The 27,006-nt window shown below is 34.0% G+C and overlaps 1 protein-coding gene across 2 annotated transcripts in view; it reads left to right on the forward strand.

Annotated features, from left to right (window-relative positions):
* Positions 1-27,006, forward strand: part of TECRL (trans-2,3-enoyl-CoA reductase like) — a 142,895-nt gene that overhangs the window by 114,325 nt on the left and 1,564 nt on the right. For both annotated transcript variants that reach the window (XM_086407640.1, XM_086407642.1), the window contains 3 exons: positions 3,304-3,347; positions 15,367-15,424; positions 26,551-26,636. In XM_086407640.1, the coding sequence (XP_086263766.1) occupies positions 3,304-3,347; positions 15,367-15,424; positions 26,551-26,636 (188 nt within the window). The remainder of the gene's footprint in view (positions 1-3,303; positions 3,348-15,366; positions 15,425-26,550; positions 26,637-27,006) is intronic.

Consider the following 27,006-nt stretch of genomic DNA (forward strand, 5'->3'; position numbering starts at 1 on the left):
TGAAACACAAAAATTGATTTACACCATGTATATAGAAGGTACTGTGACTGATCAAATGTGTCAAAGGTGGTTTGCAAAGTTTTGTACTGAAGATTTCTTACTGGACGATGCACCATGGTTGGGTAGACCAGTTGCAGTTGGTAGTCATCAAATTGAGACACTAACTGAAAAAATCAATGGGAGATAGCTGATACATTCAATTTATTCAAATAAAGTGCTGAAAATCATTTGCACCAACTTGGTTAATGTTAATCGTTTTGGTGTTTGTATTCTATATAAGTTAAGGGGAAAAAAATCTCTTGACTACATTTCCACATGTGATTCTTTATTTAAACATATAGAGAAACATTCCATTTTTTAAAACAAATTGTGACAAGCAATGAAATCTGGATACTCTGCAATCAAGTAGTACAGAAGTGACTATGTGGCAAGTGAAAGGAACCACCACCAACCACACGGAAGATCAGTCTTCATCCAAAGGATGTGATGCCGTGTATATGGTGGGATTGAAATGTTCTATTATGAACTCCTTCTGAAAAATCAAATGATTAATTCTAAAAAGTATTCCTCCCAATTAGACCAATTGAAAGCAGCACTTGACGAAAAGTGTCTGGAATTAGTCAGTAGAAACTGTGTAATTTTCCATCAGAATAACATAAGACTGTGTGTTTCTTTGATGACTAGGCGAAAACTGTTAAAACTTTACATCTGCAGTATTCACCAGACGTTGCAACTCTGGGTGTCCATTTATTTTGATCTTTACAGAATTCTCTTAAGGGAAAAAATTCTATTCCCTGTAAGGCTGTAAAAGGCACCTGTGATAGTTCTTTGCTCAAGAAAACAAAAAGGTTTGAGAAGATGGGATTATGAAGTTTCTTGAAAAATAGCAGAAGGTAGTGAAACAAAATGGTGAATTCAATGTTCAATAAAGTTCTTGGTGAAAATGAAAAACGTGTCTTTTATTTTTAACTTAAAAATGTGAAGGAACTTTTTGACCAACTCAATACATACTCAAGTGTTTAATTCAGGATATTTTTTTATTTACTACATACATGATTATTAAAAGTTTCTGTTATTTTTATGTTTTTATAATTTAAATAATTGTTCCTTGTCCATTGTATCAATTATTTTTTTCACTTCTTTCTGCATTCTCTATACAAATAGTTCCACATTTTTATAGCCTTATTATCAATAGATTTGACTGCATAAAATAAATAGCATCTACACATTTACACACATTAACAAATGAAAAGCAATCTGTTGGTATGTATTTCCAACACATATACCATTAGGAAGATCATTTTACATCCTTGAACAATACTTGAAATAAATAAGAAAAATATATTATCATAATTGAACTGCCCAGTGGCAAGAACATTCTATTAACTACTAACCAGAATGCATATGTACAGGAAGCTTAATATATAAAAATGTTTAGTCTCAAAAGCACTAAAGAAAAAATGACCTACATTTTGTCGATCTATATGTGAAATATTATACAAATTATAAAAACATTATAGACAATTTTAATGGTATCTAATGTTTTTTCTAGAAAGCTTGTTTCAAATTATCTTATCTACAACTTATTTGGAGAAATAAATATAAAATACTTTAAAATTACACTCTTTGGTCCAATACCTTTTTATCATGTCATTATTTATTCTCACTAAAAATGAAAACAAAACAAAACAATAAAAACAAAGCATATCTTCACAGTCTTGATGCATGATGGTTCTGAACCCCTCTCTTCCATGTGTTAACATCTATTCACTTTTTAGATAAAAGTTCAGTTATGTATTCAAAGTCCTCCCTGATCTTCCTGATTACAACAAATCCCTCCTTTTAGCTCTTAAATTAAATATTGCATAGATCCTCCTATGTAATATTTAGAATATATTTAATATAATTACATTAATAAATATATAATATTCACATTAAATTTTATGAACTATATTATACAATATGATGCAATTTCTATCATACCTTTGACAATGAATGTTTATAATATCCGAAAATACTTTAAATATATTCTTATGTTAAAAAATCCAGGATTCAAAATGAGTAATTACACTAATGTGTAATTTGTAGATGTGTTTACAAAAATAAACACAATTTATTGGGTTGCCTAAAAAGTAGTTTCCAATTTTTCCATAAGATGTTACAGGAAAACATGAATGGATTATTTTTGGCCAGCCCAATAAATAAAACTAGAAGAAATGCAACTATTAATATAGATAATGAGCTTATTAGAAAACTTCATTTTCATTATTTTCTATATTCAAACTTCTCTACTATAAACAAGGTGAATTTAGAACTCTGCTTCAAATTCCATTTTGTCCATTACTCTTCAAGATTTGACAAATTATGTAAAGAATATATATATGTATATATATTTTACCAAATGATGAGAAAAATAGCACTTGCTCCATGTATTTGTTTTCATGTTGAAAATATTCAAAACTCTTAAAATACTATATGTTGCAAAACATCAATGCAAAAATAAAAAGTATTATTTTTTAATTTAATTTATTTTAATTGGAGGCTAATTACTTTATAATATTGTAGTGGTTTTTGCCATACATTGACATGAAAAATTATGATTATTAGCATTTTTCTTACTGTTGAACATTAAAAAGAGATATTGATTTCATTTACACACTAGGTCATACTAATGTGCTTTTACACTGACAAACTTACACTGACAAAAACGTGGCTTCCAAGGGGTCTAGTGGTTAAGAATCCATCTTGCAATGCAGGGGACACTGGTCGATCTCTGGTCTGAGAAGATCCCACATGGTGCAAAGCAACAAAACCTGTGCATCACAATGACTGATCCTGTGCTCTAGAGCCCTGAAGCCACTACTGCTGAGACCACTGTGCCTAGAGCCTGTGCTCTGCAACAAGAGAAGCCACCACAAGAAGCCCCCACACCACAGCTAGAGAGAAGCCTGTGTACAGGAAAGAGGACTCAATGCAGCCAAAAATAAAACTGAATTAATTCATTAAAAATTAGTGATAAACAGGATAGATCAAACCTGCTTTTAAAATGTTTAATAATAAAAATTATGAATAGACTGCATTTATATTCTAAATATCATTAGGTCACTAGCAGAAAAGTGTATGTAGAAAGCAAGAATATTACCATCTCTGCAGATTGCAAAAGTATCATTCCAAAAGCTCAATTACATATCACACAGTGCTTTCAATTTAGAGGGTAGTGATAGCCAATAAACCTTGCCTGAATTATGTCTACAGTATGTAAATCCAAAAAATGAATGTTGTTTATCTTTTTCTGTTTTCTAGCATTTGGATATAGGCAAGTCGCAATATCTGCTATCAATTTTTTGGTATGTATTATTTATATTATTTGCTATTCATGCTCTAATCATGGCATTATTATGAATTCAAATAGACACATTTGAGAATTTGTCATATAGAAAATATGATTTATTTTTATACATATACATAATGGTATTAAATGAAATAAATAGCTTCCCATAATCAAGTCATTAGTTTCTAAATCTTTTATTCCAAATGTTCTACTCATCTTAAAGGATGATTAGAATTATTTGAAATACAATAAAATTTTGGAAAAAATTAAACTCAGTAATTCTTCCTGTTGTATTCACAGTTACCAACTTACAAACTGCTAAGCGCAAAAAGTTTTACAGGTCTACCTGATGATCAATCAAAATACTTTGGCTTAATTGTTAAGTAATTCAGAATGAAAATAAAATCTATTTTTGTGAATGAAACAGGTCTTTTTACTAATTATCCTCAGTCCAGGTCTTTAGATCATTCTATTTAACTTCACATATGCATTACCTGAATCTGATATGCATAAATCTGATTACAAAGGATTCTTCATAATTTCTGAAGTGCATTAATTACTGTATTAGGAACATATTTAGTTCTGCATGTCATATAGTAATTCCATGTTTTTATTCTTCATTCATGTTTTCCCTCATTCTTGCCCATGATAGATTAACTCATTCTGTTCCTGTCCCTAATACACTGATAAACTCACATGATTCACATATATGACAAGATCCTTTGTGAAGTTTGTACTGAACAACTTATACCCCACCATTTCATACAGGCACAATTTGAACATTTACCTTTGTAAAAAGCTCTCTTATGAACCTCTGTATGTGTGTACACCAACTCGATGGACATGAGTATGAATAAGCTCCAGGAGTTGGTGATGGACCAGAAAGCTAGCATGCCGCAGTCCATGGGGTCGAAAAGAGTCAGACACGACTGAGTGACTGAATTGATCTATGAATACACACACACACACACACACACACACATATATATATATGTATGTGTGTACGTGTATATACATAGAATTGATAATTTAGTTAAGAATATACAGTACCATGCTGGCTGTGAGAGGGGCAGGTTGTGCCACTGTCTTTTTAGCACCTAGTATGAAACTTGTTTAAAATATTCCTCAATAGAAAAAGGAACCATCCGACACTGCTAGTGGGAATGTAAATTGGTGCAGCCACTATGGAAAACAGTATGGAGGTTTCCCTAAAGAACTGAATCTAGAGTTATCATTTGTTTCAACAATTGCATGCCTGGGGATACATCTGGAGAAAACTCTAATTCAAAAAGATACGTGCATCCCAATATTCATACTAGCACTATTTACAATAGCTAAGACATGAAGCAATCTAAGTGTCTATTGACAGATGAATGAATAAAGAACATATAGTATATACAAATATATATTTATGGGATACTATTCTGTCATAAGAAAGAATTAAACAATGCCATGTGCAGCAACATGGATGGACATAGAGATTATCACACTGAGTGGAGTAGGTTAGAGAAAGACAAATATTGTATTATGTCATATATGTTGAATATAAAATATAATAAAAAGCAGAAACAGACTCACAAGCATAGAAAACAAACTTATGGTTACAAAAGGGGAGAGTGATGTTGGGGAAGACATAAATTAGGAGTTTGGGATTGCAGATGCAAGCAATTGTGTATGAACTACATGGGCCTACTGTATAGCACAGGGACAATAGTCAATAAGTGAAGTGATGTTGTTCAGTTGTGTCCGACTTTTTGTGACCCATGAACTATAGCCTACCAGGCTCTTCCATCCATGGATTTTCCAAACAAGAGTATTGGAGTGGGTTACCATTTCCTTCTCCAGGGGATCTTCCCAACCCAGGGATCAGACCTGGGTCTCCCACATTGCAGGTAGACACTTTATCATCTGAGCCACCAGGGAAGCCAAGCTATAATATACAATAGTCAATATCTTGTAATAAATTATAGTGGCAAAGTACAAAAAACAAAACAACAGCAAAAAACGAAATAAAAGGTTCACTAGTCCTAGTACTTCTTAATGTAGGTAAGATACATTTAACTTTTACAAATAAAATAGGATAGTAAGATATAAATTTTAGGAAACTGATTCTAAAACAGAATATAACAACTAATGTGTTTATTAAGTTTGTATATAATCACCTAAAACTGAAGGTTCCTACCATATCAGAGTTGGACATGACTGAGTGTCTGAGGACACACGCACTATATCATTAAGAGCATAACAGCCTATGATTCATATGCATGTGTGCTAAGTCACTTCAGTTGTGTTCAACAATTTGTGATCCTATGGACTACTGTCCAATAGGCTCCTCTGTCCATGCGATTTTCCAGCCGAGAAGACTGGAGTGTAGTTCCATGCCCTCCTCCTCCAGAGGATCTTCCTGACCCAAGTATCGAACTTGATAGTTCATATAGCCTATTATTTACATTTTAAGTGGTGAAATTTACATTTTGAGTAAACATTAAATTTTGAAAAAATAATTTTGAATAAAATTATTAAATAAATTAATAAATAAAATTTAAATTTGAAAACTAAAATTTGAGAAAAATTCATATTTGAGTAATGGAAATAATTTTTCTCCCTGGTTTTACTTCTGTGTCTTCATTGTCACCATTAGTTATTCACTCATTTAGGTTGAACTTTGTTTTTCTCATTATTAGAATGCAAATACTCTTGGAAAAGCAATAAATTGGGCTCTTATCAAGAAGTTATAGCTGTTCTTATAACATCAAGCTGAAAAAAAAAGCATTGTGTATATAACAGTAATTTCTGATTAGGGGGGAAGATTCTGGGAATGATATATGATAGGTTTCAATAAAGGTGGGGGAGATCAGGACCCTGCTGTGGAAACCACAGAAAGGCTAGGAAAGTGCTTGTATTTAGTATTCGTGGATAAGATAAATGTGAGAGGAAAAAGAATGTACCGAACTTAAATATGTTCATCACTTTGCTCAGACTTGGACATGATGATTTTTTTCTGATACTTTTCCAACTATTCGGAGACATCAATAAAAAAATTTACATTTACTCTTTATTGGAGATTTAAAATCTATGACTATGTTTTCTTATCATTTTAGTTTCTTCTCAAAGTCCCTGATATATCTGATATAAACAATAACATAAAAAGGAATCAAGTTTTGTACCTAAATCAGGCTGAACTTGCTGTTTCCTAAATAACTTGCTTTAAAAAAACTAGTTTAAGAAGTTGATTATATAAATTAATACAGATATTATATTTTGCTGTTTTATCATAGTTTATTATAATTATCCTTATTTTTTCACCTAAAACTGACTTATACAGAAGCAAAATAATGATTTAAATTAAAATCAGCTGTTACTATAACCATAAAATTGTCATTTGAAATATAACTATAAAAATATATAATTATAAATTATATACATATATTAATATATAATATCAAAGCTAATGTAAAAAAAGTCCTCAAAATAATCATCACTAGTTTTTTGACAATAATGAACTACATAGTTACTATGTGTAAAATATATTCTTTTTTTTTTTTTTTTTTTTTTTTTTTTTAAATCTTCCAATTTTATTTTATTTTTAAACTTTACATAATTGTATTAGTTTTGCCAAATATCAAAATGAATCCGCCACAGGTATACATGTGTTCCCCATCCCGAACCCTCCTCCCTCCTCCCTCCCCATACCATCCCTCTGGGCCGTCCCAGTGCACCAGCCCCAAGCATCCAGCATCATGCATCGAACCTGGACTGGCAACTCGTTTCCTACATGATATTTTACATGTTTCATTGCCATTCTCCCAAATCTTCCCACCCTCTCCCTCTCCCACAGAGTCCATAAGACTGTTCTATACATCAGTGTCTCTTTTGCTGTCTCGTACACCGGGTTATTGTTACCATCTTTCTAAATTCCATATATATGCGTTAGAATACTGTATTTATGTTTTTCCTTCTGGCTTACTTCACTCTGTATAATAGGCTCCAGTTTCATCCACCTCATTAGAACTGATTCAAAAGTATTCTTTTTAATGGCTGAGTAATACTCCATTGTGTATATGTACCACAGCTTTCTTATCCATTCATCTGCTGATGGACATCTAGGTTGCTTCCATGTCTTGGCTATTATAAACAGTGCTGCGATGAACATTGGGGTACACGTGTCTCTTTCCCTTCTGGTTTCCCCAGTGTGTATGCCCAGCAGTGGGGTTGCTGGATCATAAGGCAGTTCTATTTCCAGTTTTTTAAGGAATCTCCACACTGTTCTCCATAGTGGCTGTACTAGTTTGCATTCCCACCAGCAGTGTAAGAGGGTTCCCTTTTCTCCACACCCTCTCCAGCATTTATTATTCATTTTTAAAATTTTACTTTATTGTGCTATTCTTACACTATATTCTTATTGTATATGTAATACTATTATGTTATACAGTATTTCATAAAAGCTCTATGGATTAAAAAAATGGAGATATCCCCAAAATTGTGGTAATGAGATGTGTCAGAGAAATAAAGATATCCTATTTTTAAACATTAAATCAATTCCAAAATCAGACTTTGAGTTACAATTTACTGACTTAAAATATCATCTGTCATAGGCATTTTTATAGAATAAAATACTAGATTCATGGAAAAATTAATAAAATAACTAGCAAATGTATCATTTTATCATACAATAATATAAGTATGATGTTTTATATTTTATTTAAAACCCTTTAGTTTTTCATTTTCAGAAGTAAAGTATATTTGTTACAGCCAAAACAATACAATGGAGCCAGGATAGTCATAAGTGGTGCTGAAATGACTAGATATACACATGGTAAAAAAAAACAAAAAATCTAGACCTGGAACTTACACTTATCACAAAATTGACTCAAAATGGATCACAGACTTGACAATGAAACACTAAACAAAACACAGTCCATGAAAAAAATAACTGATAAACTAATTTATTAAAATATAAAACTGATTGGCAAAGACAATATCAAGAGAATAAGATAGCAAGCATAGACTAGAAAAAAGATTTGCAAAGGCACATCTGATGAAAGGTGGTTATCCAAAGTATTTTTTTTTAAATCCTCTTAAAACTTAACAAAAGACAAAACGACTTGAGTGAAAAATGGACCAAGACTTTAATCAACACTTCATTTAAGAAGACATAGCAATGACAAATAAGCATATGAAAAGATGCTCCACATCATTTTCATCAAGGAAATGCAAATTAAAAAAATAAGATATCATAATATTCCTATTGAAATGAAGTGAAGTCCTTCAGTTGTGTCTGACTCTTTGCAACGCCACAGACTGTAGCCTACCAGGCTCCTTTGTCCATGGGATTTTCCAGGCAATAGTACTGGAGTGGATTGCCATTTCCTTCTTCAGGGGATCTTCCCAACCCAGGGATCCAACCCGGGTTCCCCACATTGTAGACAGACGCTTTACCGTCTAAGTCACCAGGGAGGTCCTAATATTCCTATTAGAATAGCCTGAATCCAGAACATTAATTGGAGAAGGCAATGGCACCCCATTCCAGTACTCTTGCCTGGATAATCCTATGGACAGAGGAGCCTGGAAGGCTGCAGTCCATGGGGTCGCTGAGGTCGGACACGACTGGGCGACTTCACTTTCACTTTTCATTTTCATGCATTGGAGAAGGAAATGGCAACCCACTCCACTGTTCTTGCCCAGAGAATCCCAGGGATGGGGAAGCCTAGTGGGCTGCCTTCTATGGGGTCGCACAGAGTCGGACACGACTGAAGTGACTCAGCAGCAGCAGCAGAACATTAATTATATCAAATGCTGGAGAGGATGTGGAACAACAGGAACTATCATTTCTGCTGATGAGGACAGTAAAGCCATTTAAAAATGACTGGTATTTCTTACAAAACTAAATTTATTTTTACCATGTGATCCAGAAATCATGCTTCTTAGTATTCTCCAGAGGAGTTGAAAACATATCTCTATGCAAACCTTGCACTGGGCTGTTTAAAGCAGATTTATTGACAGCTCACAAATTTTGGAAGCAGTAATGGTTAGCCTTCAATAGGTGAATGGATAAATAAACTGTGGTACATCCAGACAATGAAATAGCATTCAATGTTAAAAGGAAATGAGCTATCAATCCATGAAAAACTTAATGGTATATTTAAATCTTAAAGGTATATTTAAACCAATCTGAAAAGCTCATATATATCATGTAATTCTAACTCTATGACATTCTGGAATAGGCAAAACTGTAGTAATAGTTTAAAAAAAATGTCAGTGGTTTCCAGGAGTGGGAGAGAGAGAGATGAACAAGAGGGATAAAGTACAGAGTAAAGTGACAATACTTTATATGTTATGAGAATCATAGATGTCATACATTTGTCCAAATCCACAGAATGTACAACACCAAGCAAACTGTAATGTAAACTGTGCACACTGGGTAATAATGATGTATCAATGCAGGTTCATCAAATACAACATATGTACCACTCTGCTGGGAGGTGTTGCTAAAGAAGGAGATTATGCATATACAGGGGGAGGGGATGTATGAGAAATCTCTGTAACTTCTCCTCAACTTTGCTGTGTATTTTACATTGCTTTAAAAAATTAACTCAATGAAAACATTATAGGTTGGCATTCATAATTTTCAACTACATATATATAAATATTTTAATTATTAATATATCAAATACATTTCTTCTGAAATATATGCATATTATCCTGTTTTATGAATGGACTAATATATAAGTCAGTTTCATAATAAACGAGTAGAGATTAGTAATTAGAATAAAGTTCTATAATTTTATGATCACAGTAATATAAATTATCATAAGTTAAAAGACTTCATGATTGCTGAAACAGTATAATATTAGCTTATATTGTCATCAGTTTTACAATGTATGTGATATGTCTTATCCCTTAAAGTAGAAATGAACACTTCAAAAAGGAAAAAAAAATAGGAAACTAAATTCCCAAGATCAGAAGCATTGATATATTTTGTAGGTGAAACTTTTTCTAATTATTTACTTATCCTGAATTTTCTTTATTCTTGAAATATATGTTAAGGAAAAATAAACATAGCAAAATTATAATTATTTTATTATCATCATTATAAATAGACAAAATAAAAACATCTGAAGCTCAAGCTTATAAGTGATAGAAACATTTTAGCCGATTCTGTGTTTCAAATCAATTAGTAAAATGACTATCAAATTGCTTGATAGTTATAAGATATTAGAGTTGCCAATAATTAATAATACATATAAAACTGTAGGGATAACATGAATGCAGAAATAAGATAGGTTATATTTATCCTATAAAAATATTATGCAGTCATAAAATAAAGACTGCTTGTTTTTACTGTGGAAACTAAAAGGATTTTACTTTCACAATGTGACAGCCTGACTAGCTGATGGCAATAAATTCTGTATTATGGGGTTTTCTTTTTTTTTCCTGTGGATACGTCACTTTCACTATTTAAAGCTGAGAATGCTTAACATGATGAAGCTTGTTAGGAGAATAATATATAAACTATATATCCCAGAACGTTGATCTCCCTCGACCCTTTTGCTCATTGACCACTGGCATATTTGCCACAATGCCAACATGCTGAGGAACAATATAGTCGTCTCCACTTATCTATAGGTTACACATTCCAAGGCCCTCGTTGAATGTCTAAGATCTCATATATCAGAGATATAGATGATATAGAACATCACATATCATGATATAGAACCCTATACATACCATGTATTTTTTCTCAACATACCTATGGCAAAATTTAATTTATAAATTAAGCACACTAAGAGAATGTCCAAACAGAGTAGAATGACCTGAGATTTCATCATGCTACTCAGAATGGTCGACAACATCAAATCTATGAATTTTTAAATTTTGGAATTTTCTTTTTAATACTTTTGGACCACAGTTGACTGTGGGTAACTGAAACCACAGAGAGTGAAACTTCAGATAAAGTCAAGGGGATACTTCACCTAGTAGTAAACAATAAGAATCTTAAGGATGAAATGTTGTATATTCTGAATCAATCACATCTTTCAGCCTGGAAACAATGGGATTTAATTTGGATAGTCCTGTTTGGGCTTCCCAGGTGACTCAGTGGTAAACAATCCTTCTGTCAAGACAGCTGATGTAACTTCCATCACCCCTGGGTCATTAGGAATATCCCCTGGAGTAGAGAAAAGCAACCCACTCCAGTATTTTTGCCTGGAAAATACCATGGACAGAGGAGCCTTGTGGGCTACAGTACAGTCAAGACTAACCATGCACACACATGCCTGCATTTTCAGAAAACTCTATGGAGTACAATATAATGCATAATATGTCACTTCTAATATATTAACCAAGGTTCTTCGTGTTTTATTAAAATTTAACATTCCCCATACTGTACATTGTTAAATGTTTAATTGTGCTGATTAAAAATAAAATGGAAATCTCAGTGAACTGAGAGTACAAAGGGTGCTGAAGAAAGTAAAAATGTTTTCATTAAAAATGTTTTGAATGAAAACATTTTTTAAAGATGATTTTTCTATGTAAAAATAGGTTTTTTCTATTCTATTAGCTTGAAATTTCATATTTAATATTTATCCACCTAATGATAATTCTGAAGAAGAGAGTGAACTATTAAATCATTCAACACCATGCTATTTTTTAAATGAATGCTAGTGTGAGCAACAAGTAGTCAATAAATTTATATAAAATAAAGCACATGTGAATATTTTTAAATTTAAGCCACCCATAAGCATTCAGATATAATTCTTTGAATTTTTATTATTTATCATTCTAATGTTCTTTCTCACTTAGAACACTCTATCTAGTGTCTTCTTTTAATTGTGGTAAAAACAATTGCTTAAGATTTACTATCTTAACTATTTTTAGAGTACCATTCAGTAGTATTAAGTATATTCAGACTGTTGTACAATTTTAAAATCTAGGCCAGCTTGCTCTTCACAACTACAGTAATTCTGGTAATATCTGTGAGTTGCTTATCTCTCTTTCTGTAAGTTGTTTAAAATATATAAACTTATTTTTAGTTATATTAAACTTTTTGGAAAAAAAGTAAAATTGTTGCAAACTATCAATTTGTATATGAGCAACCCAACAAATATTTTCATATTTGTTTTTTATATTACTCTAGTGAAGAAAATCATGCTTCTTTTGTATATAATATTTGGGTATAACTTATGTAAATATATTTGATCAGTTTTTCCTTACTATTTATTATTGTCTACAACTTCCTTCATAATATGTGCTACTTAGGAACCATAAATGGCTCAAAGTAGATAGTATTCACATATTTTATTATCAACAATAATTTGCAATTTAAGGAGTGTTAAATAAAATCTACTATTAGCAACTCCCACAAGCTCTAGTATTTATGAAATTGTTGTGTTAACATATAATACGCCAAATGAAGATATTTAATTTAGGGAAGAATCAACTCAGGAGAAATATGTGAATCATGCTGAGAAATATTCCAATGTTTCAAAGTTAATGTGCCCTGAAATTTTAATCAGTGATAAAACTATATACTGAGTTTTATAGCACTTACTGAATTTCCTAATCTTATCACTGACCCAAGAAGAAATTAAATCAAATACTTTTATTTCAATCTATTAGCATTGATACCTGTATGTATTGGAGTGATTCATTGCCTAGACTTTGAAAACCAGTGTTTAAGGTAAAAACTACGAATATTACAACTGTTCTTTAAATTCCAATAGAGTTGCTAAATTAATGGTAAAGTAAGCATCTTTAAGCATATAGAGTTGATTTTTCCCATACAATATATATATATAGAAAAATATTTCATTAGTAGATAGCAAAATAAAAAAATCAGTGTATTTACCAGTTTTAAAATTCTCTTCTCTCATATTTCTTATGTTAGTATATTATATATTTGGGGGTGATCATGGTGGTGGTGGATTAAAGATACACAAATACAAGTTATGGCCTTGTGCTACAAGGCTGCTCTAGTAGTAGTCTACCTAAAACTTAGACAAATATAACATTAAATTTGTTAATTACATGTTTCGTAATGCTGAAACTATGTGACCCAGAAACTTAGAGAAGTGCAATCAATGTAGAATAAATCTAAATCATTTAATCTCTAACAATGAAAAACAAAGGACTCAGGTTTCAAACACAGGTCCATCTAGCATAAAGCCTACAAGCTTAATCACATTAATGTGTAAATCATTTCAAATATAAAATAATAATCTGAAAATTCAATTTTTAGCTTTGTCTTTCTAGTGGTAAAATAAAAAACTAGAAGTCTTTTCTATAATTATTTTATGCACAAATATGATTGCTAACAATCATGATATTCTAACTCTTCAAATATTTTAATACATTTGATATATTTGCTAATATTATTCTTCTATGAGAATTAATCTATTGAAGATGATTATTCCAAATGACTTTTTGTACAAAGTTCTAGGTGATGATAAATGGAGTCTTGTTTTCACTTTCAATTTATTTCTTTCCTAAAATTTACAGAGTAGAATTATATGCCAGTTATGTTAAAGTCACCCAGAAAATAAAATCTATATGACTATTAGTATATGTGAAGAAATGCATTCAGAAATTGTTGAAAAGAAAAAAATATCAGATATATTGCAAAAGATTTTAGCATTAAAGCCACTGAGTTAAAAGAGTGTGCAATTTATGGGGTACAGTAATATGAAAAGTTGGATACTCTAAACAACAAAAATTTTGGATAACATAACCTACTATAAATAACATAATACTTATATCTTGACTACATACTTTGCATAAATTATGTCAAATGTATATGACAGACAAAGGGATTATCTTCAGAGGATACATGTTGCAAATTCAAACATCTTTAACCCAGGAGATATTAACAGTTAAACTTCTTAGCAGGTCATCAGTTCAGTTCAGTTCAGTCGCTCAGTCATGTCTGACTCTTTGCGACCCCATGAATCGCAGCATGCCAGGCCTCCCTGTCCATCACCAACTCCCAGAGTTCACTCAAACTCATGTCCATCGAGTCAGTGATGCCATCCAGCCATCTCATCCTCTGCCGTCCCCTTCTCCTCCTGCCCCCAATCCCTCCCAGCATCAGGGCCTTTTCCAATGAGTCAACTCTTTGCACGAGGTGGCCAAAGTACTGGAATTTCAGCTTTAGCATCAGTTTTTCCAATGAATACCCAGGACCGATATCCTTTAGGATGGACTGGTTGGATCTCTTTGCAGTCCAAGGGACTCTCAAGACTCTTCTTCAACACCACAGTTCAAAAGCAACAATTCTTTGGCGCTCAGCTTTCTTTACAGTCCAACTCTCACATGCAAACATGACCACTGAAAAAACCATAGCCTTGACTAGACGGACCTTTGTTGGCAAAATAATATCTTTGCTTTTGAATATGCTATCTAGGTTGGTCATATCTTTCCTTCCAAGGAGTAAACGTCTTTTAATTCATGGCTGCAATCACCATGCTCTTGTCACTGTTTCCACTGTAGCGGGCTAAACAGGAACAACTAGTGAAGTGTACATGACTAAAGGATCAGGTGACAGACAGACAACAAGTGCCTGTGTGGGGAAGTATTGCTTATACTAGGTTTTCTAAACTGAGCTGAGACCAGCTGGGAACCATACTACTATCCTTGAAGTGGAAGGGTTGCTACTGTGTTAGTAAACTTGGAATACATAAACCTATGCCAAATCTATCTTCAGTGATAAGACCTGTCTATTAGTGCTGTAAAAATATGCCCATTGTATCAAATAAAGAACAGATAATCAACAGGACCTGATTAACAAGGCAATCTGAACATAGCTATCTAATGGGGTTGAGGATATCTTCAAAATCTCTACCTCAATGTGACTCATTCTTTTGATTCTATATATGTCTACAACAGCTTCTTTCACTGTTATAATACAATATCTCTTCTTCTTACACTTATAGTATACTTTTGGGTCTTTAGAATATATTAAATGGATATTTGAATATTTAAAAATATATTTTTAAAAGAGACCCAAGTATATGACACCAAAATGTTGAAATGTTTTGCAGATTTGTGAAGCTGGAAATCATTTCATCAATGTAGTGTTGTCTCATCCCAGTCACACAGGTTAGTCACTTTTTAAATCTTCTCCAAAGTGAATTATGCTAATTATTATTTTTTAAAACAATGGTTGGAAACATTTAAGGTTTGTGCTCCCAATTCTTGTTTTATTATGTCTAATTTTTCAAAATATTTGAACTAAATTATAGTTCCTAATTATGGTTTCTCTAAAATGAAGTGTACGTGTACACATGCACACACACACATACACACACATACTTTCTTTAAGCATATTTAAAAAAAACATGATTAAGATGTAAAGAAGTGTGAAATCCATTGATGATTATCCAAATTTCTTAGCTTAACTTTCAATCTTAATCTGGTTTGCACAATAACTGTTACAATCCAACATGATTGAAAAAAAATTCATAAGCTTTTTTAATAAAAGTGAATCTTTGACAAATTTAGTGGCAGTCGAATAGCAATACCTGAGAGAACACTGAATTTAGTATTTTGCTAAAAGATTTGAAAATATTTACAGTGCCTAGAAAGTTCCATGGACAGAGAAACCAGGTGGGCTACAGTCCATGGGGGTCATAAACAGTTGGACATGACTGAGTGATTGAACACACAGAGTGTCTATATAATTTAAAGGTATTTTTGGTAAATCAATACTCTCATTCAGGCTCAATTATAGCACAATGACTTATTTTACATTGTACATAATTTAATTGTAATTTCAAATAGCAGTGATGAACAAAATTGGGTTTCATGTTTTCATTATATTTGCAAGTGTGTTTGTGTCTTCAAGTTTGTTTTAACATTGACCTGAAATTCATAACATTTTCTTGAAAGTTTCTAGCAGGCTGGAGAAGTAGATATATGAAATATGTTCCAGAATATTTTTTCATGTAATTCATAAAATTACAAAGAAAATTTATATTAGACTATCTATGAACATATAAAAAGCTATATATAATAACATAACTGTTTTATTATAATATTCACATATTTTAATAACTAACTTTTTGATTGAGTTTATGACAGCAAATTATACATTTGGATATATAAAACAACTGAATATGACTTGAAACTATCTGTACTTTCTCTTGCAGAAAAAAATTTAACATAATAATGCAAATACTATTATGGTTTGTTGTCTGCATTTGTACTGAAGTAAAGCCTACATTTAACAAAGAGGTTAAATACTATTTTCATTTGACCCAAATACATAGATCTACTGGTTTTTCTTTTGACGTATGTGAAGTCCAGATGAAAAACTTTTGATGGTCTGATTTTTTTTTTAAGCATAGAAGCAGATCACAATGCAATTTTATAAAAAATATCAACATTAACAAGCCTATGACCATCAAAAAGTTTATTCTTTACTCTGAGGCTCTAACAAGGTGACTTGCTCAAGATTCTTCACCTGGAATATGCTGTCATTATTTGAAAATTTTAAATCATCATATTCTCAAACTCTGAAAAAGTTCATGTAAGGAAGACTTGTGTGTGTGTTTCTTTACTCCACTCTTTAATTTGCTTTGTATGTTGCTCTTGCCAAGTCAGAAGCCAATGCAATCTCTTCTTGGTTAATTGGCTTGGTCTTTTGCCTTGAGACTCAGAACACTTTTCATTATTACTAAAGTATATTAATTTTGTACTGAATTTCGTAGGATGTATCTTAGAGCTGATAATTCCAGATCATGTCTGACTCTGTATGATCCCATGGAGTGTAGCCCACCAGGTTCCTTTGTCCATGGAATTCTCCAGGAAAGAATAGTGGAGGAGGTAGCCATTTATTTCTTTCTCCAAAGGAATCTTCCCATCCCAGGGATAAAACCTGTTTCTCTCATATTGCAGGCAGATTCAGCACCATCTGAGCCACCAGGAAGCCCAGTTTTCCCAGAGACATGATGTAGTCTTTTAGTTGGTTGACTCATGTCTTGTTTAAGTTCTAGAAAGTTTTCTTGTATTATTATTCTTGCATTATAGTTTAAATTTGATTTGTTTCATTGTGGATGGTGAGAAGATGGTGGGGTGAACATGTTACATCTGCTTCTATTTTATATTTCTATCACTTTCAATATTTAGCTTTTTGTTCATTCTTTTTTTGTTGTTTTTACTGTTTTTGTTCATCTACTAAATATCCACTATTCTATTGATCATTCCACCCTTATGCAAACTGAAATATGTTCCACTCATATTACTTTTTTTTTCTTTTTCTACAATTTAATTCTTGAAAACAATCAACTCTTTTTCCTTCCTGTTATATACATATCTTTTTTGAGTTCTGGGATTTCCTCACAGCTACATTCTCTGTTATCTGCAAATGCTTCTGTATGTTAAAATTTTTCTCTTTTGTTTTGGAGAGGATTCATTTTATCACTTGGGGAAAATTCTTGCTTTACATTTTATTCAAATAAAAGCTTTATGTGAATATTGATCAAATTCTGTTCATTGTAAGGGTATGGATTGTCCTTGAACAGAAATAACAAATGTTTTCACAGATGTGGTGATGAAGTGAAGTCTCTAAAGGATAAAGTGTGCTCTGGAGGACATGAAATGTTTCATTATGTCTTTTGATTCTCCATATACTCTTTTGTTTTCTAAATTTCTTAATTCCTGGAAATGTATCCTTCTTTCTTTCCCCTCTAAGCCTTCAAGCATTATCTCCTTTCTTGGAAGCAGTGTCTTCTAAGATGAGAACCTCTGGACTCATTACTTTCAAGTCATTGCATGTCCTTTCTCTATATTTAGTGTTCCAATAATATCAAGTCTCAGACCTCTTCTGAGAGTAAAATCTCTTCTGATCATAAAATACAGACATCTACACACACACACACTGCATTATTTTTCCTTACATAAAATTTTTATCCAACTCTCAGTTCCTGTGTCAGGTCTAATTGAGTCTCTGTTGCTTCCAGATTTTATTACCCTACTTATGCATTCATTGGAAGTTATACTAATATCTCTATATCTTAGATATGCTGTAGGCATGAATAATGGATGGGGACTATCTCTTACTGACTGTTTAAGCAAGATCTACAAAATGTGTTCCCCAGGAAATAACAATTTCATATAGAACAAGCCTTTAAAATCTTATTACAAAGTACTGGAAAAAAAAAAAAAAGAGAGAGAGAGAGAGACAAATTTAGGCCAAGTAGGAAACTGAGCTGTGAAGCTATCTCGAGGATGGTCTCAGCCATTTTTGTTGGGTTATCTGAAACTAGGGCAATCATTCTGAATTAGCCTAAGCTGGAATGACTAGAAAAGATTTAGATTGGATTTGGGGCTCCCTGAGAATGAGGAAATTATCTTGGATAAGGCAGCTTTCTTTTGTCAAGGCCATCCTTTCAGAGGGTATACTACTCAAAAGCTTTCTGCTACCAGTAGAAATTTAAAAGAGAGACATTAGTGGGAAATTACACAGCCTTCACTGCTGCACATGGCCTTCGTCTAACAACTGATTTGCACCAGTTTTCTTCTTCACAAACTTCTAGATTCCCTCCACCATCAACTGGCACAATTAACATTTCAAGGATTATATATAGCATGATGTGGACACTCACCTGAAGGGATCTTATCAGGACATGGGTATGGCCCTTGTTCTTGGGTTGAGGGAATATCATGAGATGTCCAAATGCTAGAGGCAAAATATCATCTTTTTACATCATTATATACCAGCAGGTTATACATAAGTTCCACACCTTAACTTTTTCCATCACTGATAAGTTTAATATGTAGAATCTATCTGATTATAAGTCCAAGGGCAGGAGTGCTTACAATAAAACTTGAAACAGCTGCAATTTTCTACCTTGAACCCTACTAAATTTTCATAGCTTTTGTGCTCCATGGTATACAGTTCAAAGATTTCCTTGGTGTGTAATATGCATGCTACCTGCCAAACTGGAAAAGCCCTGTAAGACAATTTGCTTCCTTCTTAATGATAGGAGGTACACGCTGCACTATATTTTCTCTGTTTTGGAGAGGATGCCCCACAATCATTTGGTCCCTAAATCTTTGTAGTGTTTATTAGCAACCCCCATGTTTTCTGTGGACCACAAATGTCTTAAAAAGGCCATCAACATACTAGCCACTTACTCATTCAGTATGAATAGCATAATGTTATTGATACAGTGATTTTCAATGAGATGCCCAGCCTGAGCCTTCTTGGACTGTTTTATGGTAAAGGGTAGGAGTAATAATTCTAGAAAAAACAACAACAAAAACTGAAATTCTGTGCTATTGCTCATTTTAAAGGAAAGTAAACTATTCTGACCTCCCTTTGTTATAGAGATGGAAAAACACATTTTTTAAAAATTCAGTCTATATCCATAGACCCAAGGCTGGGTTAATAATCTACCTTAGTAGTATTAGGTAGTTAGAGTAGAAAAAAAAGAGTTCAAAATGGCACTCAGAATAAGCAGCAGTTTAAAAAGCCCTTGAAGGTAACAAAAAAATTAAAAAAAAAAATGAAATGGACAAAGAAAGAAAGAGAAAAAGCCCAAGAAAAACCACAGCCACAGTGAGAACCTCAGGCCTGAAAACACACCCAAACAGGCTTCTTTCCCGGGTTGGCCTTGAACACTCTATTTACCTTCCCTTCCCTGACTGGTTACCAGTAAAAGCCCTAATTTGCTTGGGGAATAGCCAGTCAAGCCCTAGGAACCACCAAGTGGAAGAGACAAAAAGTATAAAAAGGGAAGCCAAAAGGAGTCGAGAACACTCCTCCAGGAGTTGGTCCACTCTCCTGTCTTGAGATTGTACAGCATGCCTCCTTCTTAACAAATATTGCCTGTTTGAGCTCTAACTAGTGTGCCTTACAATTCTTTGCTATGATGAGGCAAGAACCTCCAGTGAATACTGCCTGCTTAATAAATCCTGCCTGCTTGAGTTGTAACTAGTCTGTCAGTCTAATTCTTTGCTACAAGGACACAAGAACCAAGGGAAAAAAAAAACAAAAACAAAAACAAGAAAAAACCTGGCAGTAATATGACTTAGCTACTGAACATGCGTGCATCAATTGCAATGTTGGATAATATAAGTCTGCAGGACTCCACTGTCACCCTCCAAAATACATCTGGCTTCTGCAGAGCTTGCAAAGTGACTTAAATGATGATATAATGAATAATACAATCCAAGCAGACTTTGGATCTTCAGTGTAGCACTAATCACCCATTGGGAAGCAGATTGTTTATATTTACCAAAGAATGAGTACAATTGCAGACACGTCCACTTGGTTTTCCCCATGGACATAGCTCTTGCCCTAAAGCTCAAGAAATCAATGCACAATGTGGATATACAAACTACAAACTATATATATTCCAATTATTCATTCACTGCCTGAGAAATGAGCCCTATGAAGTAGACTATGATTATTGTTGCTGTTTGGTCACTAAGTCATGTCTGATTCTTTGCAATCTATGTACTGTAGCCCACCAGACCCCTCTGACTATGGGATTCCCCAGGGAAAAATACTGGAGTGGTTACCATTTCCTTCTCTAGAGGATCTTTCCAACCCAGAGATGAAACCCATATCCCCTACAATGGCAGGAAGATTATATAACCATTGAGCCATCAGGTTGTCAGTTCAGCCACTCAGTCATGTTCGATTCTTTGCAACCTTGTGAACCACAGCACTTCAGGCCTCCCTGTCTATCACCAACTCCTGGAGTTTACCCAAACTCATGTCCCTTGAGTCGATGATGCCATCCAACCATCTCATCCTCTCATCCCCTTCTCCTCCTGCCCTCAATCTTACCCAATATCAGGGTCTTTCCAAATGAGTCAGCTCTTCGCATCTGGTGGGCAAAGTACTGGAGTTTCAGCTTCAACATCAGTCCTTCCAATAACACCCAGGGCTCATCTCCTTTAGTATGGACTAGTTGGGTCTTCTTTCAGTCCAAGGGATTCTCAAGAGTCTTCTCCAACACCACAGTTCAAAAGCATCAATTCTTTGGCACTCAGCTTTCTTCACAGTCCAACTCTCACATCCATACATGACCACTGGAAAAAGCACAGCCTTGACTAGACAGACCTTTGTTTATAAAGTAATGTCTCTGCTTTTTAATATGCTATCTAGGTTGGTCATAACTTTCCTTCCAAGGAGTAAGTGTCTTTTAATTTCATGGCTACAATCACCATCTGCAATGATTTTGGAGCCCAGAAAAATAAAGTCAGCCACTGATTCCACTGTTTTCCCATCTATTTGCCATGAAGTGACAGGACTGAATGCCATGATCTTAGTTTTCTGAATGTTGAGCTTGTAGCAGTCTTTAAAATGTAGGATAGTCTATTCTCACTAGTACACAGTTCCATGAACAGATGCCAGTATATCATTTAGTGAAGTTATTTTAATGAATGATTATGAGAATGCTTATATATCTACAGTTGTTTCCATGTTGCAGTCTTTCTCCTTGAGGTCCCAGACTGTTATTTCATCAATGAGTTTAGTGTCTTGCAACTCCTTTCAGTCTAAAACCTGGGAAAGAAATAGGGAACTTTGTATTGAACTAACTTCCTCATGTCTCTGGATTATTCACCTCAATTTATTTTGTCTAAATTAAGACATTCATTTTGTGGTATCCATCAATTCTAACCTTTCAGAACACTGTGTTCTTATAACCAGCCTTGCTTTCTGTGGATCAAGTAACTTCTGAACTTCCCATTCATTTTGGCTTATAAGAAGTGCCACAAATAGAAATGGATTCGATTTGGGAGATGGGGAAGAATCTTTTAATCCCAATTACTACAAGTCATCCCATTCTAAGATGACATCACTTAAATTCAGTCTGGGATGTCAGAAAGCCAACCTTGATCTTAGTAATGGTGATGCCCTTGCACTAACACCTTTCTTATAGCTTTGGAAAATGGTGTGTCCTCTAGGTTTTCCAATGAAACATGGGGAATACTATGGGAATACGAAAAATGGGGAACATTTTTTTCCCTCCCATGGAAATGGAACTTCCCTTTTGGCCTTATTTAGACTATCCACCCAAGGACTTTCACTTTTCTAAGCAATGCAACACGTTTTTTCTGTTTGCCAGTGAAATCACAACACTTTTTTCCCCTCATTTACTGAGGACTGTTGCTTTGTTCATGCTTCAGGTGTATGTTAATGTGTTTGTACTAGCTTAGCAGAACATTAGATCCTTGGAAGAAAAGCTATGACCAATTAGATAGCATATTAAAAAGCAGAGACATTACTTTGCCAACAAAGGTTTGTCTAGTCAAAGCTATGTTTTTTCCAGTAGTCATGTATGGATGTGAGAGTTGGACTATAAAGAAAAATGAGCACTGAAGAATAGATGCTTTTTAACTGTGGTGTTGGAGAAGACTCTTGAGAGTGCCTTGGACACGAAGGAGATCCAACCAGTCCATCCTAAAAGAAATCAATCCTGAATATTCATTGGAAGGACTGACGTGGAAGCTGAAACTCCAATGCTTTGGCCACCGGATGTGAATAACTGACTCATTTGAAAAGACCCTGATGTTGGGAAAGATTGATTGTGGGAGGAGAAGGGGACAACAGAGGATGAGATGGTTGCATGGCATCACCAACTCAATGGACATGAGTTTGAGTAGGCTCCAGGAGTTGGTGATGGACAGGGAAGTCAAGCGTGCTGCAGTCCATGGGGTCGCAAAGAGTCAGACATAACTGAGCGACTGAACTGAATGCCTGTATCCCATAAGAGTGTTCCAATAACAGAAACCCCTTATCCACTTTTATATCTTGCCTCCTACAATGCGGGAGACCAAGGTTCCATCTTAGGTCAGGAAGATCTCCTGGAGAAGGAAATGGCAATCCACTCCAGTATTCCTGCTTGGAAAACCCCATGGACAGAGGAGTCTGGCAGGCTACAGTCCATGGGGTCTCAAAGAGTTGGACAAGACTGAGCGACTTCACTTTCTCTGTTATCCAGCATCAACAGAATCCAATTACAGCTAAATTCTCCTATAATGTGCTAGTTCACACTGGCTGGGTTCTGTAGCACTCTTGGGGAATAACCTTTTTCTTCCTCTTATTTGGTCACAATAACCTCTGGTACGTTATTTAGTACTGTCACACTATAGCATACAGGTTAAGAGAGGGTTGAGGAAGATAGGGATTTTATTGCAATTTAGTAGCCTCTGTATTAATTTTAAGGAAGGAACTGTGTTAATTTTTCTGATTTGTAGTCAGATGCATTATAGATTGCATCACTAGCTCCCCTAAGGGAGTGCGCTAATTTTGAACAGGGAAGAGCAGCCTACTTCTACAAGCTCAAGCAGTTCATAAAAATCCGTACTGCCTAGTATTCTATGAATGATGACTTAGCTTAACAGACCTGGTTTGGATTAGAGTTGTGTGTTCTTTGGTGCTTGATTACTCTTGCAAGTAAGTCCCAGGGCTGGTCTTCGCTTACTCTTCTTTTCTCTCATTGCAGATTAGAGCTGCTTCATATTGGGTTGGCCAAAAAGTTAATTTTGGTTTTCCATAACATCTTATAGAAAATCTAAATGAACTTTTTGGCCAATCCAATTTACTACCAAGGGGGCCTGCCAGTTTTCACAGTTGGCTTTTAAGTGCTAATTAACCATTTCAGTTTTAGCTATCTTTACCAAGAACATTGATAGCATCACCAGTAAATTCTATTGGACCAAATAAAGCAATCCTTTTCAACAGCATAAAATACCAGTAGACCAGGATAAAAGGTTTTATGTTTGCAAGGCTACCTTGTAACAGCAGTTCTTTGTTTGGCCCCTGCCATCAACAATGGGGCACACAGCACAGGCTGGTCAGGAGGTCATTCAACTCTTAAATGCCATTCCAGTATCTGCTTTGGGTGCCATTCCTTGTGGCAAATACTGTAGGTTCAGTTTTCTGTGATACAGACACTGAAACAGAGATTTGCATTCAGGAGTTGTGTTAGGGTGATTTGATAGATGAAAAGAAAGAAATCATGTCTGGGTATGAAATTGAGAGTAAGACAGTTTCATTGAGAGTATCAGATGAACCTAGGGGCCTTCTAAAGCTGGGCTGAACAATCAGTGTTGTTCTGAATTAAATAATCAATTTGCCACATTGATCCAATAATGGATAAGGGTAAACCAAAAAGTGAGTGTGACCTTGCATGAGTTTGCTCCCTTCATCCAGGTTATCTTCACAGAGGATGCTGAAAGTTAAAGGCTTTCGGCCAACAGTAAATCCAGAAGCTGTGGAATAAACCCTTTATACGTGGGGAAGAATCTGGGTAGCTGCACCATTGTAATGTAACACAATCTTCAGACTTTTAATATAATAAAAGATTAGTTATAAATAGAAACTATACACTGAGATACATTTCATAGGAATGTAAGTATTAGATTCAGTTCAGTTCAGTTCAGTCGCTCAGTTGTGTCTGACTCTTTGCAACCCCATGAACCTACAGCACGCCAGGCCTCCCTGTCTATCGCCAACTCCTGGAGTCCACCCAAACCCATGTCCATTGTGTCGGTGATGCCATCCAACCATCTCATCCTCTGTTGTCCCCTTCTCCTCCTGCCCTCAATCTTTCCCAGAATCAGGGTCTTTTCAAATGAGTCAGTTCTTCACATCAGGTGACCAAAATATTGGAGTTTCAGCTTCAACATCAGGCCCTCCAATGAACACCTGGGATTGATCTTTAGGATGGTACTAATATCTAAACTTACATATTATTACAATTAATAGCAAACAACACACTGAACAAAATATCTATATACATATACTTTTCTGTGTCATAAGACACATTGGTTATCTAATCTACAAACCACATCTGGAAGAAATGTGTATTTGTGGACCCTGATCATTCCACTACCTCCAGGAATTGAACAGACATAGACTGGCTTTAACCCAAATTACCTTGTGTTCACATTCTGCCTCTGAAAGTCAGTTAACATGGATAGGTTCCTCAATCATCTTTCTTTTGATAAATATATGAATGTTACACAAAGGTGTTTACATAAATGTTACCAAGAGAATCTGTTCTACTAAATGGCATATATATTTATCCTTATCTTGAAATAAGCAGTGCATGAAATTTGCACATTGCCTAATATATTTTTCACTTTGATAGTTCAACAATCCTTACAGTTTTGAAAGCAGCATATTATCATTTTATTAAGACTTTAGCATTTAAATAAAAGAGATTAGTTGATCTGTTATCTAATTAAGTCTTGCTATGAATACACAGTAATTTTATAATTCACATTTACTTTTACAAATGTCACAGCTCAAAGTTCAACTCGATATTATTATGAATTTATTATACAAAATATTTCTTGAAAAATTTGAAAGGCAAAAAGTAACTGAAATAAAGGACAATATGCTAAGTATAATGAGAGTTGTAAATAACAATCCTGATTACTGAGCAGAAATAATTTGTGTGGTACTTCTGAATATGAGACTTCCTTGGTGGCTCAGAGTGTCTGTCTACAATGCAAGAGTCCTGGGTTTGATCCCTGGGTCGGGAAGATTCCCTGGAGAAGGAAATGGCAACCCACTCCAGTACTCTTGCCTAGAAAATCCCATGGATGGAGGAGCCTGTTGCAGGCTACTGTCCATGGGGTCGCAAAGAGTCAGACACGACTGAGCGACTTCACTTTCACTTTCTGAATATTAACTCTTCTGATATACACTGTAATCCTCTTATGAGAGATTTTCATATTTCTCTGATATAAATGACATACTTATGAAATTCCCTCTGGATCATTACTAATTTAACAGAAAGAGAGTTTTGAGGTATTTAATAATCTCAACCAAAAATATATTCTTTGACACTGAAGGAAAATAAGAAGAGGCAAGCAATTGTTAAAACACATTAGCGGTATTAAAATATAATGTAAATCTCAGTAGGCAATACTGCTGAACTATTATGATAAAGAAAATAATGTTTTTATATTGTTTAATTTTTAAATTTAAGGAATTGATTATTGTGGTGCATCCTGTAATTTTACTGCAACATAGCTGTAGACATGGTCAGAAAATTATAAGGATTTTTTTGAGTCAAAATTTTGTGACATTTGAAACTGGGTCTCCTTTGAATAATTTGTAAAACCGGTTTCTACAAATATATGATGAGATTTCATATGATATATAGTTGTTGTAGGGAATTTAGAACTATATAATAAATAAGTGATTGTATTTGAAATATGAAACATCATTGATATTGTACTCTACTTTTTAAAAGGAAATAATGCCTGTTTTCCAAGTCCAAATTATAACCCCTTTACATGGATGTTTTTCCTGGTTTCATGTCCTAACTACACCTATGAGGTATGTTATATATGCATGTGTATAACTGAACTTTACTTGATAATATACTAAATACATATGCTTATGTACTTACATGTATTATAGATTATGCATGATATGTACGTATGTTTAGTATGTAAATACAGACATAGACAGAAATATAGATTATAATACAGATTTCAATTGAAGTTACAGGCATAGGAAATTAGAATATTTCACTCACAATTTTTCCTGCAGAATAAATAGTATTTGTGCATATATCTATCTATATTTAAAGAAAATTTTATAAACAGCATGTTAAATGTCTTGAGAAGCCTCTGGATTGTATAAAAAAAATTGGAATAATGTCTTTCATTTTACTAGGAAAATGATACTGTTTTATGAGTTTTTT

Source organism: Bos grunniens, chromosome 6 (assembly GCF_055505025.1).
Source record: "Bos grunniens cultivar Pamir isolate PY7600 chromosome 6, Bosgru_T2T1.0, whole genome shotgun sequence".
In the NCBI taxonomy this organism is placed as follows: Eukaryota; Metazoa; Chordata; class Mammalia; order Artiodactyla; family Bovidae; genus Bos; species Bos grunniens.